Source organism: Hippocampus zosterae, chromosome 2, assembly GCF_025434085.1.
Source record: "Hippocampus zosterae strain Florida chromosome 2, ASM2543408v3, whole genome shotgun sequence".
Lineage (NCBI taxonomy): Eukaryota > Metazoa > Chordata > Actinopteri > Syngnathiformes > Syngnathidae > Hippocampus > Hippocampus zosterae.
This window is the reverse complement of record NC_067452.1, coordinates 23,413,250-23,428,813: the sequence shown is the minus strand read 5'-3', so window position 1 is coordinate 23,428,813 and position 15,564 is coordinate 23,413,250. Positions and strand designations below refer to the sequence as shown.

General features: G+C 42.8%; 3 protein-coding genes across 3 annotated transcripts in view; 2 read left to right on the top strand and 1 right to left on the bottom strand.

Annotated features, from left to right (window-relative positions):
- Positions 1–941: 941 nt before the first annotated feature.
- On the top strand, positions 942–8,090 carry ddx20 (DEAD (Asp-Glu-Ala-Asp) box polypeptide 20). Its single transcript, XM_052057204.1, has 11 exons — positions 942–1,189; positions 1,884–1,978; positions 2,403–2,571; positions 3,004–3,118; positions 3,199–3,341; positions 3,440–3,578; positions 3,691–3,749; positions 3,903–3,985; positions 4,071–4,176; positions 5,884–5,985; positions 6,311–8,090. The coding sequence occupies exons 1-11, from the start codon at positions 994–996 to the stop codon at positions 7,378–7,380; spliced, it is 2,277 nt and encodes a 758-aa protein (XP_051913164.1). The 5' UTR covers positions 942–993; the 3' UTR covers positions 7,381–8,090.
- A 141-nt stretch (positions 8,091–8,231) lies between these two features.
- On the top strand, positions 8,232–10,763 carry LOC127595619 (D(4) dopamine receptor-like). Its single transcript, XM_052057263.1, has 2 exons — positions 8,232–9,404; positions 10,289–10,763. Exons 1-2 carry the CDS (start codon positions 8,388–8,390, stop codon positions 10,448–10,450), a joined length of 1,179 nt encoding a protein of 392 aa, XP_051913223.1. The 5' UTR covers positions 8,232–8,387; the 3' UTR covers positions 10,451–10,763.
- Positions 10,547–15,564, bottom strand: part of LOC127595596 (potassium voltage-gated channel subfamily D member 3-like) — a 105,310-nt gene continuing 100,292 nt past the window's right edge. The window contains exon 8 of the mRNA XM_052057215.1: positions 10,547–15,386. Within this exon, the coding sequence (XP_051913175.1) occupies positions 15,212–15,386 (175 nt within the window). The 3' untranslated portion in view covers positions 10,547–15,211. The remainder of the gene's footprint in view (positions 15,387–15,564) is intronic.

The window sequence follows — 15,564 nt, the reverse complement described above, 5'->3', positions numbered from 1 at the left end:
AAAAAAACCTCACGGTCCACCACCAAACAAAAATGGCACAAAAGTTATGAATCCTAAAATAATGATCATCAAGTCTCAATTTACTGATGCATTGAGTTAGTAAGTGTGACGTTGAGTCTGATGTGAGATGGATGAAGACCAAAGATTTGAATTTGAATTGCCTGACGTTGATGGAAATCAATAGATTTTTTTCAATGCTTTGCTGATGACAAAACATTGATCTTTTCCAAATTGAGTTGCATCCTAATAGAAATTTGCTTCTACTCAAGGACACAAGCTTACAAAAAATATAAAATGCACTGACATAACTGACATACAGATGCACATTTATGCATACTGTGATGTGTTTAACATTAACATAACAGACTTTCAGTTTTTATTATCAAGTTGAATCAAATTAAAAGGTAAATACTTTTAACAAAACAACACCCACTTTTGTCATTAATTAGACAATTACAGTGGTAGTAAGTAATGCAGTAATACAGCAGATTCTTCCGGGAACTTTGGTTGAGTGTTTATTTTTTTTCAGACCTTTTACTCCAAAGATTGGAAGACAGATGCAAAAGCGTTCTATTCATTACTTAGCCAAATAGCTTATTAGTTTTGTATCACAATTTAAAAAGAAGTAAGCAAAGAGAGGTTAAGTGGTTGGGATTTTGGTTGACTGAGGATACAGTGTTGGGAAATTATATGGCGGCTGTGTTCGGCCCCGAATAATTCATGGTGAGTGCGCGGTGCGGTGTCTAGCCCAGAATACAAAATGCCAGCTTCTGCGTTCGAACATATTCCTCGAATGTGGAAAAAAGATATAAATGCAGGTAAGGTATATTTATTTCAGTTGTTATCATTGTCAGACCGATGATTTTTTTTCCACGTTGTGCTAAACTTTACATCTCATACCGCTAGAGGGCAGTGCAGTCTCGGCGCGACTTTGTTTCGACGGAGCTTTTAAGCCGCGCTCTTTGACCGGTGGTTGGCTGGCTCTGAAGAAACATGGCGGCCTCCATTAGGAAAGCAGCCCACGATATAGATACGCGAAGCAGGACCGACGATGTCATTTTAACGGAGGGGATCGATTTCAGGTCGCTGTTATTGTCTGACGTCGTGCTGGAGGGACTGACAGCTGCAGGCTTTCAAAAACCTTCCCCGATCCAACTGAAGGCGATCCCGCTTGGCCGATGCGGACTTGGTACCTCTTCAGTCTGTTTCTGTTTGCCTCTTTCGATTAATAACATCATGCCAATATGTGATCAGGAAAAGTCAAATAGACGCCCGATTATCTCAAATTACATTTAACGTCAGATGTATGTAATTTGTCGAACGAAAAAAGGCCACGGTTGGTTTTACAGTGTTCAGTTTTTAATTATCACAGTACACCCAGATTAGAGAAATCCATGAGTTTATATTTTCAATGGCAGTGGTTCTCAAACCTTTTACACTTGTATCACCTAAACAATCCAAAACTCTCCAATCATCACTATTATTATCATGTATATTATAATGTACATGACTAACATTAAATATGAGCTTCAGTCCTAGAACGGTTCTGCATTATTATTGTAAACCACTGTAATGTTATGCACAGTTTGAACATTGCACGACTATCAAATTAGAAAATGTTCTCAATGATGTTGAGCACTGGATGTTTTTTCCTCTTCCATTTTGTATTTTGCCTTGTAAACAAACAGCATTGTCTTGACTGCATTCACATTGCCTAAAAACAAAGCTTGCCTCACTGGTTACATTTAGCAACCAATCAGTTGTAACTACAAATGGGAGGCATTGGGGGCACCCACTACATGTGACTCGTTCATGATGTGCCCAATCAAGTCAATTATTATTATTCCTAATGATGGGGCCCACCCATGGTTGTCTTATTTCAGATTTGATTGTGCAAGCCAAGTCTGGCACTGGAAAGACATGCGTGTTCTGCACAATTGCTTTGGACTCTCTGATCCTGGACACTTCTGCCACACAGGTGAGTATAGTTGCAGTCAATATTCAGCTCTCTTTTGCCCAGTCACTGTAAAACGAGTTCATTAATAATTCCCCTTCTCGCCCCACCAAAGAGACAAAAAACAAGCCTTATTGTGAGCTTTACCATAGCTTGACGAACAACAGATGGCCATGTGTGTTAATCACTTTGGTTATGGGTGTCTTAATCTGATGAGGTCAAGCTGCCCAGTCTCATATGCTTAAATGAGACTGGACAATTATTGATAAAGGAGAGGTACTCCAGCCTTTCGACAGTTTAGTCACTTGCACTAACCTTTAGTGCAAGTTGATTTGATTAGCTGCAGGGTCTTACTAATCACGAATTACTGCAGCCAGCACAAGACTTTGGCTCCAATCTGCTCCAATCAAGCGTAAGTGCTTCTTGACTTTTAATTTGACCCGTGCAGGTTCTCGTGCTGGCTCCAACCCGAGAGATAGCAGTGCAGATCCACTCCGTTGTCATGGCGATAGGCTGTGCCATGGAGGGCTTGCAGTGCCACGTGTTCATCGGAGGCCGGCCTGTCAGTCAGGACAAACAACATCTGAAGAAATGCCACATCGCAGTGGGCTCACCTGGTAAAAGGGCCCGTCGTTACCAACTTTAACCCACAATTCTGTAGACGAGTGATGGCCAGAGGAAGCCTGTGATCAATTTTGACTTATGTAGATGGCACTTTTGGTTTAAAGATGCAGTTGAAATTTATCCATGGCACTAACCTTTATCTTTCAACCAAGAGCACCCACCATCTAGAGCAGTGATAAAAATATCACAAGTGCGACATGAAATTTCATTTTCCCATCACTACCAGTTGGTAAGTTACGCACAGGAAACCAAGTTGTGAAAGAATCATCCTGGGGCTAATTTTTCAAAAGACCGTAAACCAAAGAAAGCACCGTTTCCCCGTCTTGATCCCCAAAATGGCAAAATGTCTCCTTGTTTATTTCATGAGGGAAAAAAAACTACAAAAAACATTTGTAATTTAGGTTTAATTTTGGTCATTCTCACAGGTCGTATTAAGCAGCTCATTGATCTCGGCATGTTGTCCACCGCCAGCATTCGTCTCTTTGTTCTGGATGAGGCAGACAAGCTGTTGGAGGAGGGCAGCTTCCAGGAACAGATCAAGTATGGTGACCAAAGGCAGAATATTTGCAAGCTTCTTACAAAATGAGGTTGTCAACCCACAATATTTTGTCCCTCTCCAGCTGGATCTTCTCGTGTTTGCCTGTAAACAAACAGATGCTGGCACTCTCTGCCACCTACCCAGAATCTCTTGCTCAACATCTTACCCGCTACATGAAAGAGCCCACTTTTGTCAGGCTCAACCCCAGGGACATGGGGCTCAAAGGTACATGCAGTTAATCCATTCGAGCCTCCTGCATTTTGGCACCCTGATTTTAATTGAACAAATACTCTTTATTAATGTTCATGTTTGGTCCACGCTAGGCCTGAGGCAGTATTACAAGTTGGTGCAGTCCCATCCATTACCTCATAAGGTCTTTGAGGAGAAGGTCCAGCTCTTGCTTATGTTGTTCAGTAAACTGCCTTTCAACCAAGCCCTCGTCTTCTCCAACTTGCATACGAGGTGATTTATACCGATAGATTTGATTAATGTCAAACATAACCTTTTTTTTTTTTTTAATAGAATAGGAGACGTACTGTGAGTTAAAACACTCATACTTTGCTTTCCCCTCCAGGGCTCAGCATCTGGCAGACATCTTGTCCTCTAAAGGCCTACCTGCTGTTTGTATCTCAGGTAAGATTTAGAGGGAGACGTCGGTGGGCCACGGCCGCCTTTAAATAGCCGAGATGAGATCATCCTAAATTGAACTTGGCTTCACCAAGTCAGCATCAGGTTGCTTCTTCGTCATAGCAGTCGTGACTTACAATTTCTTTTTTGGACATGCAGGTAGTCTGAATCAGGAGCAGAGACTTGAGGCCATGTCCAAATTGAAGCGGTATCAATGCAGAGTGCTCATCTCAACTGATCTGGTGAGTTGCACATTTCAAAATAAATAAATAAATAAATGAAAAAGAACATAGCTATGAGTCATCTTGTGATTGTTCTCCCTGTTAGACCTCTCGTGGCATAGACGCAGAGAAGGTCAACCTGGTGATAAATCTGGATGTGCCACAGGACTGGGAAACGTACATGCACCGAATCGGGCGAGCTGGGCGCTTCGGTCAGTGTTCAGTTGGGTTTTTTAGAAGCACCTCCAGGTAGTCACAAAAGAGTGAAAAGTGACACGACCAAAATGACTAACTTTGAACCAAGGCTATTTTAGTTTATGAAAACTAACTCAAACTAAAATTGATCAAAGCTCTTCAATAGTGATAGACAAATGAAGCTTCATGAAGCATTTGTGATCATTTTTTTGATTCCTCTAAATGTCACTCTTGGTTTAAAGATGCAGTGGGAATTTATTAATTTCCATTGCATCAGCCTTTATCTTTAAACCAAGAGGACCATCTAGTGCAGGGGTTTCCAACGTGGTGCCCGTGAAGACCACACCAATAGCCCGCCAGTGCCAGGATTGTGATTTGCTTGTAGAAATTATGATTTAAAAATGCAAACACTGACAGTATTATGAGACATTCTAATATTATTAAATGTAATTTGTACAAATGTTATTTCAGACATGTATCAATTTGGTAGCCCTCAAAAAGGTTGGTGAACCCTGATCTAGAGTTTCATGAAGTTTCATTTTCCCCGTCATTTGTTTTGATGAATGACAGAAAATGAAAACAAAAAGAACCGGAAATGAACCAAAACTACATTTTATGTTGACAAAACTAATGATAATTGTCCTCCATTTTTGTCTTCGGCAATTAATTTAATACATGAACCTTTTGGGTTGATTCTTAAATGTGAATTTAGATATATTTATTTCTTGAATTAGCCGGAAGAAGGACCTTCAAACAGGTGTCTGGGAGATGTGGTCCTTTTCGTGTGTCTTGCTTTGATTGGCTAATGCCGACACCTTTAGCACATGGTGTTATTGGCCGAGACCCAACCACTCACTCTCTAACTCACATACCAACTTGGGATAATCATTTGTGGAGGTAATCAAAATTGCCCCCTAATCATGCATTTTAGATTAGATGGACTATTTATATTGATAGGTTTAAAGACATATCGCTTATTTACCCTCAACAAAATATAATGAATGATTTTATGACCAACACAATATTAGATTTAGAGTAAAATATGCCTTTCCATGGGCTGAGCCAGTTCTTAACAATAATAATGATAATAATGATTATTAATCATAGTATTTTAGAATGTATTACAAGTTGCATGATGTGATGTAAAAATGTCATTTTCAACCTAAAAAAGGACAGCTATTTTTTGTCATTGGATGTTTTCTGAGGTCTTTTGCAAGAAAAACAAAATCAAGAGTGTGATCTGTTGTCTGTCAAAATTGAGTGATATCATAGGATTGCAACAATATCCAAATGCAACAATTTGATATTATCACAATATGAACTTTATGAAACGATAATGATCACAATATTGATTGTGTGGGTGGTTGGCAATCTTAAAAAAAAGCTCGTATTGGGAGAAAAAAAGCACAATACTGTGTTTTTGTACATGACATCATTTTTTTGTCATTGTTCCAATTGGTCTGTGTAGTTCTCACTGCTGTAATTTCTGCATACGATGATTACACGACATTGTGGCGATATTTTAATATCACAATATCGCTGTTATCGTGACATCATGAGAAATATCCCTGCCTGCAGAAACACCCTAAAAAGACTCAAAACCACATAGGTAATATTCCCAAGACTATAATAACTTTTAGACTAGAAATATAAAAATGGTCATACAAAAATTCAGCCCTCGTACATCATGAGGAATTCAAATCAGAATCCAACTTTGTTCACAGGCACTCAGGGCCTTGCTGTGACCTACTGTTGCCATGGTGAAGAGGAGAACAAGATGATGGCGATTGCTCAAAAGTGTGGCCTGAATTTGTCAGCGTTGCCAGGTATCATTTACCATATTTACCGGCACTTTGCTTGTAGCATGCTTTGTACGTCTCCCCTGAGTTTGTCTGAAAAAAAATTACCTCAGTCTGAGTTGCTTCCACTTTTAGATGTCTCCTTGGTGAGGATCCTGCTTTAGCTACTTAACTCATTCAGTACCGGCCAATTCTGGACCAAATCTGAAGACATTTAAAAACGTCTTTGGGAGTGAATGAGTTAAATATAATGACATCACATATTCACAACAAAAATGCACAAACTGCTTTCCAAACTCGTGAACTCAGTCAGACAACTTCTTCCCGTCATCGCTGTCTTCTTCCAATTTAGCCGCCATTGATGCTGGACTGATGGCTGAGCAATGCGACTGGGATGTCTGCGCCGAGGCTTCATCTCCGGGCCTCCAAGGCCAGCAGTTCTCCATGTATGAGACAAAGAAGGTACGCTCTAAAACGTGCCCGCCGTCTGGTTCTGCCATTGTCACGGAGGAAACTCAGGACTCCGGGAAGCCCGAGATGAGCCGCGGCCTTGAAGGGCTTTCTGGAAAGACGCATCCTACACAGAATATGCTCCCACGGAGCCCCTCTAAAGCGGCGCCGACGCGTAAAGAGCTGCAAGACGCACTGCCAAAGATCCCGCCGCTGAGCTCGTTTAAGAGCTGCACATCCGGGTTTATGACGTTCGAGGAGGCTGAGCGGGACTTCCAAGTGTTTATTATGACAGGACTGGGAAGGTCAGTGGAGATCGTCAGGGAGTTCAGCGGCCAGGGCGACGGCGGTGATTCTAGCGGGCACAGAGAATTTGCCATGCTTCATGATGACGGCAGCGAGTTGTGTCAAGGCTGGAATTCGGAGCGTCACTCGACAAAATTAAGCCCCGAAGATGACTTAGAAGACGAGGTCCGCATGACTGTAGGCGGAGAGAACACTGCAGTCACTCACCCTCAGACGGAAGCAAATCATATCTGCACGGTGGAGCCATTTCCACCTGAAGCTTCCATTACATTCCAGACAACAAACGCAACGAGCAGGAGAACCTCACCACGGCCGGGCGACTTGAACTCGATGCTTGGTATTAAAGCCGGCGCACAAACTAATCGGACATCTTCGGACAGACCAACCAGAAATGATCCGACAAAGAAGAAAGTCCAGATTGAAAAATGGAGCCGCCGGAAGCCAGAGAAAATGAAGAAAGAGCAGCAATGGAAAAGGGATGACGTGGAAGATGACTTTCATGCCGAGAGTTACTGGAGAGAGTTCTACCAAGCATGGGTTGATTACTACGCCTCAATGTCTCCTTTTCAAGAGCCAACTTACCAAGGCTACTACAGAGCAGCTCACAACTGGATGGCAGCTTATCGTATGAACACAGTTTATGTGGAGGAACTGCTCAAACACTGATTTATATGTCCCGAGGTACCAGTAGGAGGGTCAATATCATTATAAAGTGCCTTTGGTGTCTTCAGAATCACTTCATCAGAATGTCACGATGAAGTGATGATGTAATCAGGAAATTTCGAAGAACAATGAAAGTCTGAGGTTTTACGCTAAGTGGCTGAACATTTCCACGGGTACCAGTACATGATGCGTTTCCTTCATTTTGTGTGCTTTTCCCTTCATTGGAATATGTGGTTTTGGCAACGTACTGTTTTGTTAACTGTCGTGCGTGTTGTGGTTCAATGTTCATGTTGGGTCATTTTCAACATTGTGTGTGTAGTCGGATGTTGTCAAGCTCAACAAATCCTTTCAGAAAATTCAAATACACATTAAATAGCACAAGGTCATCCTGCTAAACGAATCGTCCACCCTGTCGGCAATCTGACTTATTTTGCTGATTGCATGAACTGCAGGCTGCAAATGAAAGTTGGGCATCTTGACCAATGTGCATGATTAACAGCATAACGGTAAGATAACAACTATCAATTTTTGTGAAAAAGCTCGACTTTCTTTTGGTGTAATCAGGAAGTCTCAAAGGCATCCGAAGGTGATCATGACTCGGGTACTTCAGTACATATTAAATTTGCGCCAAAAAAAACCCTACGATTATGCGTTTGTATTTTAATTGTCCTGCATGGTCAAATAAATTCAGTTATGGAGCACGTCTCTAGAGCGCAGCATATTTCTTTTGTCATTCATCCATCCATCTTTGTTAAGGCTTGAGCAAGGTCAGACAGCTTCAGGTGATTGCAGCTAATCAGCGCTGACAATCAGTGAAGCGAGGGGAAAAAAACAACACTCGAGTACTGCCACCAAGTGACCACTCAATCTTGTGTTTTTGTTTTGTTGACTGCACTTGAAATTAAATCCGTGAGTGGCAACCTTAGACGAGCAGAATGTGATTTCTGCAGTATGTGTGGCTACAAAACGTTTGTCATGGAGAGCCGTGGCATCGAAGCGAAGCAGGCTGAATGATGGACATGCGCGTTTCCAGCAACGCCACGGCAGCTGACATCGACAGCAAGCCGGATCTGTTGTTTCTCGCATTCAAATGCGCGATCTTGATTCTGACTTTAGCCGTGGGCTTGCCCGGCAACGCGTGGGTGTGCTGGGTCGTGTTCCGCACCAAGTGGCTCCAGACGAGCAACAACGCGCTTCTTGTCAGCTTGGCCGCCAGTGACCTCCTCAAGTGCTCCGTGGACACGCCGCTCTTGCTCGCCTCGTTCGTGCGATCCGCGGAAAACAACCGGCCGCCGGTGGCCGCATGCGCCCTGCAGCAGTTCACCTGGGTCTTGTGCAGCTGCGTGCAACTGCTCACGGTGGCCAGCATCAGCGTGGAGCGCTACCACGCCATCTCGTTCCCCTTCCAAAGCGAGCGCAGGAGAGCCCGCGTTCGCATCTGGATCCTGTTCATCTGGCTATGCGGCCTCGTATTGGCCGGAATAGCCCTCACTCTCTCCAAGCAATCCCTCTTTTACGCGCACTGCCGGCCACCCGTCCCTCCCAGCGACGCTCATCCGGATCCGTTCGGACCTTACGTTTTGGTACCCATATGGGGGCTGTCTCTCACCGTGATCGTCATTCACTACGGGCGAATCATCAAACTCGTCAGGCAGCATCGAAATAAGGTGTTCAGTCGAGGTATTCGAGTGATGCCCACGGTGTCTGACCACGTCTGGAGCTGTCTGGGCGAGTCGGCTTCAGCACCCCGGTCAGCACCGCCGCTGGCCGGCTGCCGGGCGGGGCACTCGGTGTCCGGGGAGTCGTGCTCGCCCCCCGTGGCCGCAGGAGCCCGCGGGACACTACCGGATATCGTGGGGGCGGTGTGTCTTCGGACGCCTGGAGCCAGGGAACGAGGGAAGAAGCAGGTTGAGGGCAAACTGGCCAAACGCGTTGGCTACATTATTATCGCCTTCACGATTTTTTGGCTCCCCATGGTGGTTATTTTGCTCATGAAACGCCTCGTCGCGCGGCCGGACACCGACAAAGTGAGTTGGACACAAACAAAACAGTATGTGTTAGTTTGACTCATCAGAACGTTCACGTTGACAATTACTTTGTCGATTATGAGGTGAATGATAGGGCAGTAGTTCTTCAACAACCAACAGCAACCAATGCAGTTCTATTGTTGGTGCTTATTAAATTCGTCCAAATCATTCAGTCATCCCGAAATGGAGGCATCTTATTGGGCTTCTCGGAAATTCAGTCTAACATCAGTAACCAGGAATGTAGTTTGTACATCTTTGTCAAGAAATAATACTGTGCTTGGCCATTTTAAAATGGTCAATTTGTAAAATTGTCTAGTCATAAATAGATCAGTTTAGCATTAAAAAATAGAATTGGTGAGTTAGGCAAAGCTTGTTCTTGTCAATGTAAATATAAAAAGGACCTGGATACATAAAATAAATTCCTTTCTCTATCTTTTGTAACAGGTAACACGATATAAAACAAAAAGTTTAAAAAATAAAATATAGACTAACTAAAATTAGAAAGACAATTTGACTATACATAGTGAAGTATTACTGTTGAAACAAACACAAATATTTAGCTACTTTGGGGCAGCTGTTGAAGAAACTATACATGAGTGATCTAATAGATTTCTTAAGCAATGTATTTTTTTTATTCTTGCCATTCAGTGCAACCAGCGAGAGAGCTAGTCTCTTTTTTTGGCTATGTTTGACAACATGTTTACTTTCTTCTATGTTAAGGATTCAATCGGTGTACCCTCACATTAAGCAAATGCCCGAATATGTCACCGAGTGCAACTGCTTGTTGTCGGATGCAAGCACGTGTGCTTTATCCTCAAAACAAATTTAAACCTCCATATTTTGGAAACAGTGACTTGCATTTCGTTGCATTCTCTGTCATACAGTTACTGCTGGAGATGGAGACATCGGCTATGGTGCTGACCTGCGTGCAAGCTGCAGTGGATCCGCTCATCTACACTTTGGTCACCAGACAGTTTCGCGATGAACTTAGCAAGATATTCTCGTCTATCCGAAAGTGTCCACTGAAATTTCCAAGCAAGATTTAAAAGGAAACCGCTGTTTGCAAAAAAAACTCAAATATGTTGCATTTGCTCAGATTAAACCATGACCAAAGAGGTTAAAAAAAAGTCCACAGACCATAAATGTGGCAGATATAGATGTTTTATCAGGCTTTTCACAGTTGGGACACAAGACAAGGTCATAAATAATATCAAACACGACAAGATACGCACAGCAATAGTCTTAACAACGACAGGTGGCATAGGAGGGCAAAGCAAAAAGTGAGAAGAAAACCGATTGCTTTTGCAGAAGACAAATGAGACTACATACAGTAACAGAGAAAGAGAGCGCCAAACAAAACAGGGCAGGTCTATTATTTTTTATTGTGTACAAAAATCAATGGAGACATTGAGCCGAACTCAAATTGTGTTTGAAAGGGCTGCTGATACAAAACAAGCAAAAAAGTTTCAGCCAAATCAAAGAAAAGAGACCTCACTTTTGCCATTACCAGTTGTACAGTAGATTAAAATATTCCAAATGTTGGAATGAAGCCTGTAAACATGATGGGCTCCCTTTTTTCGTAGACAGGGCAACTGCACCTAGACACAAATGCCGGCGGGTCCTGATTTTCAATTCTTTGCAAGGCTCGCTGCGCATTTGCCAATGTGACAAACAGGTCTCCTCCAAGCTGGGTGGGCCGGTGCAGCAGAAGAAGTGTCATTGAAATAGCCTGGCGGAGTGACGATTCGGGTGGCTGAAAGCTGATCTCAACTTTACGCTTTCTCAGACCATGTCGAGCTCTGGTGCAGGGTAGACAGCTCGTCTAACGCAACATATTTCATACATACTGTATGTAAACAGCATACCGGTGTGTGTATATATATACTGTATATATCCTGTAGATATATCCTGTAGAGGCAGGGGCAGTCTCTAAATGCCCACCTCACAGTGCAGATGTGCCTCCGCCATGTCGAGACTTTGCTGCTCAACTTGCGCTGCCACGTTTAAAGTTGAGCTGCTTTGGCCATGAGCTAAGTCAGCTTTGACGACTCCCGTAGTTGGGCAGCCCGCCCTGTTTGATATTATTTATGACCCAGAGGCCTGCGCTTGTCTACGAAATTACCAAAAATCAGTCTAACCTGCCTCCGCGTCGAGTTATGCCACACGCTGCGCAGCATTTATGCCAGTCACGAAAGTCTCACCCTGTGATGCTGTGTTTAATACAGCTTTCTAAATAAGAAAAAGGCCACCCTGTCTGTGCTTGTCTCTTTGTTTGAATTCTGTCACTACACCAAAAATGGTACCAGTACTTAAACTGACACTTTTTCCACTTCCACCCTGTCAACTATTTTTGTCTTTCTCTGAGTAATCACGATACTCAGGCTGAGGGAACATAGCGGGAATCTGGGCCCCTCATACGTTGATATGGGACGTACACGTCAGCATCCGTGTTAGATCATATTTCATATTTCATATTTCATATATATATATATATATATATATATATAGAGAGAGAGAGAGAGAGAGAGATAGAGAGAGCTCCGGTTTCCTCCCACATTCCAAAAACATGTGTGGCAGGCTGATTGAACACTCTAAATTGTCCCTAGGTGTGAGTGTGAGTGCGAATGAATGGTTGTTCGTTTCTGTGTGCCCTGCAATTGGCTGGCAACCAATTCAGGGTGTCCCCCGCCTACTGCCCGAAGACGGCTGGAATAGGCTCCAGCACCCCCCGCGACCCTAGTGAGGATCAAGCGGCTCGGAAGAAGAGATATATATATTAGAGCTGTCAGTTTAGCGCGTTTTTATTGGCATTAATTTAAATGAATTTTAACGGGATTAAAAATTTTCTCGCGAGAATAACGCGGCACACGTCACAAGCGCATGTTACGTTGCTCTATAAATACACCAGAAACAAAACAACAAGCGCGCTGCAGAAGTCCACGCCCATGTCTGTTTTACCAGCCATGGCAGCGGGAGACACCGAAAACGGATACTTAACGAGTTTATGAATGGAAAATTTACTTTTAAAAAGTTGCCAGATTGCTCCACTGACAAGACCAAAGTTACCTGTTCTTCTCTCTCTGTGTATCATTCATGTATAAAATGTATGCCACTTTCGCGATTGTTACTTGTTTGGAACTATTTTGTGTGGAAGGTTACAGCGTTCCGTGTCCATATAAATAAAGCGGGTGGAGCTTCTCTGTGTTCGTCTGACAGTGACAGTGCAGTGCTGTTGTAACGACCTAGCGAAAATTAAACGTCTCCAGTGTTGTCATCGAACCAAGTGTAGTCATTCGAAATGAGGTAGACTCAAAAACCGTAGAGAGACTTCCACGCAAGAAGGACCAACATAATCAACATAGCCTGACTGTGTTAGGGGGAGTGAAACCCCCCTCTTTCAAAATGGTTTGCCCAGCAGCACGGGGGAAGTAACTCGCGCGTTTGTACCGCCGGCAATTTTGAATACAGCGGCACATAACGAACACTGGTGTCCGGGGTCTCTATTCTCCAACAAACATACAGAAACAGACTGCTGTGTTGAAAGCAAAAAAGAAGTATGCAACCATGGTTTAAATCCACTATAGGCTGAGTACTAGTTTACCTTAGATGTGCACTTTGTTATATTGCTCTGTTTTGATTTCATTAAAAAAGCTGTTAAAGCAGCTGTTGTGTGACAAAATATTTTTTCACTGGTGTTGATGGACAGTGATATTGTGTGAGAGATTATGTGTGAACAACTGCTCCAAGTGGAAAATGTTCATGTAAAATTAAAAATTGAAATTGCTATTTCAGTAAATATTTGCATTTGGCACATAGAAAACTGATTCATGATTCCAAGTTGATGAGAGCATTAAAACAGGGAAAAAATAGGACAACAATTTAAAAGAAATTCAGAAACGATAAAAAATGTGTGAGTAATCACAATTAATTTTTTAGTTCATTTGAGTTTTTTATTATTATTATTATGACAGTTGCATTTTTAATTAGATTATATATTTTAATCGTTTGACAGCTCTAATATATATATATATATATATAGATAGATAGATAGATATAATTTTTTTTAAGAACAACGCACATGTAAAACTGCGATGCCAACGTTCACCTTTTATGCTGATTATATAAATCTTATTTTTAAAAGGTAATTTTGGCTGTGATGATAATTTGACAAGATCACTAAAGTCTAGTTCCACATCAGCTCGGTACTCACAGGCTCGCTAGATGATATGCTGTACACATTTGAACATATTCTAACGGTGATATGTTGGTACATCTATAGCCCTGCCTGTGGACTCATTATGGACATTTTTTCATGGACAAATAGCAAGATTGGGATGGAAATTGTATCTCCGACGGCGGTACAAAGCTGTTGGACTGACATTCAGAATAGACAAAAGGCCAAGTATGTCAGTGGGCTTTGTGCGGATCTCACATTGTACTGCGGTGGTAGAACTCTGGTCCTTTATGTCAGCATAGCAACTAACAAACCAGAGCCCACTGCCTGCATCAAGTTCTCCTGCAAATGAAGAGTGTGTGTTTGTGTGTTGGGGCGGGGGTGTAACATCGAGGGGGACAAAAACTACAAACACCAAAGTACACATACTCAACAACTTTGAAAAATGCCCACTGACTTAGGGGAAGAAAGAATGTTGCTTGACAGCTATAAAGATGACTTTAAGCATACAGTAGTTCACACAGGAGGGATAAGGAATACAAGCGGACAACAACGACAGAGAGAGAGAGAGAGAGACAGAGAGAGAGAGAGAGAGAGAAAGAGAGAGAGCACAGCTTCACTGGTTCTGCCAAACGATGGTCAAATATTACAAAATATTCTATTCACAATATTCACAAAGGACTTGGGCTCAGAACATGTCAGTGTCCAAAATTCTCAGCGAATGCCTTGTGCTTTATATTGGGGTGGCTTCCCATTCCATAATATAATTATATGCATTCAACAATTTTGTCATTCGAGATCCGTCTCCAGCCAAAGGGTATATTTTGATCTCTGAATATGAATTGATGATTTCACTCTGACAAAAACAGGCACATGTCGTATAAAAAGGCTCCCAACTGAGGATTTTGGACAGAAATGTGTCCTTCGAAGCCTTGAGTATGGTAGCTAGTTAAATACACCGTATACAGAGCAATAGACGGACTTCCAGAAGAATTGAAAGTTCAGTCACCCGAAAAGATGCCCCAATGCAGGCGCGTACCCTTGTCCCAAAACATCACAATTCTATTCTAGCTAGGAAAATGCACACACACAAACACACACACACACACGCACACGCACACGCACACACACATTCACAACTATGAAACACCTTTGCTGGCAATACAGATACAGTATACATATCATATATACTCCGCCCCCGCTCAACTGGGGTGATACTGAAAGTGATCAGCAATGGTGACAAACTGTACGTGTTCATCAGCAGCGAACCAGAATGACACCAAGTAAAAGGGCAGAGCAATAGATTATTTTGATTCTTTCTCGATCAGCTTCCATCTGCTGCTTATGGAAGAGTCAAACTGATGCAAAAATCATAAAAAGGTGCTTTGTGCTCAGTGACACGCACGCACGCACACACGCACACACTCAACATGTACATGGGTGCAGTGTTTCTGAACGCGATCCCTCTTCGGCACAAGGAGTTAATGTTGTGACAGGACATGACCAGCAGAGGGAAGGCTCCACCAAGACAAAACTAAGTCTCTGACCACCACAACGCCTCTCTATCTCAGGGTCATCCTCTTGTCCATCAGTCAGCCTCATGAGTCTCTCAGTGTGACAAAGCCTGCATCGTTCACAGTGCGGACACCTTCACAACGTTCTGGTGGGCGGCTCCTGCTGGAAGACGGGCGTCGTCCTCAGGGGTGGTCACCGGTGGTGTGGGAATGCTGATGATTGCTGTGGTGATCTGGCTGCCCTGGCAGTTGAGAGGTGCTGGCTCATCCATGCGCATGTTCAAACTGGAGCGGCTACGAGGCAAGGGAGAGAAAAGAATGAAACTTGAGTGGAACATGCTTCACAAATTGTCAATGAGACATTTGTGAGGTGACTGCTGGCTCACCATCTCGATTTCAGGCCAGACTCAGTGGTGGTAACAATTTTATTTATTTATTTTTTTTATATGAGGTGTCATTTTCCCGAGCACTG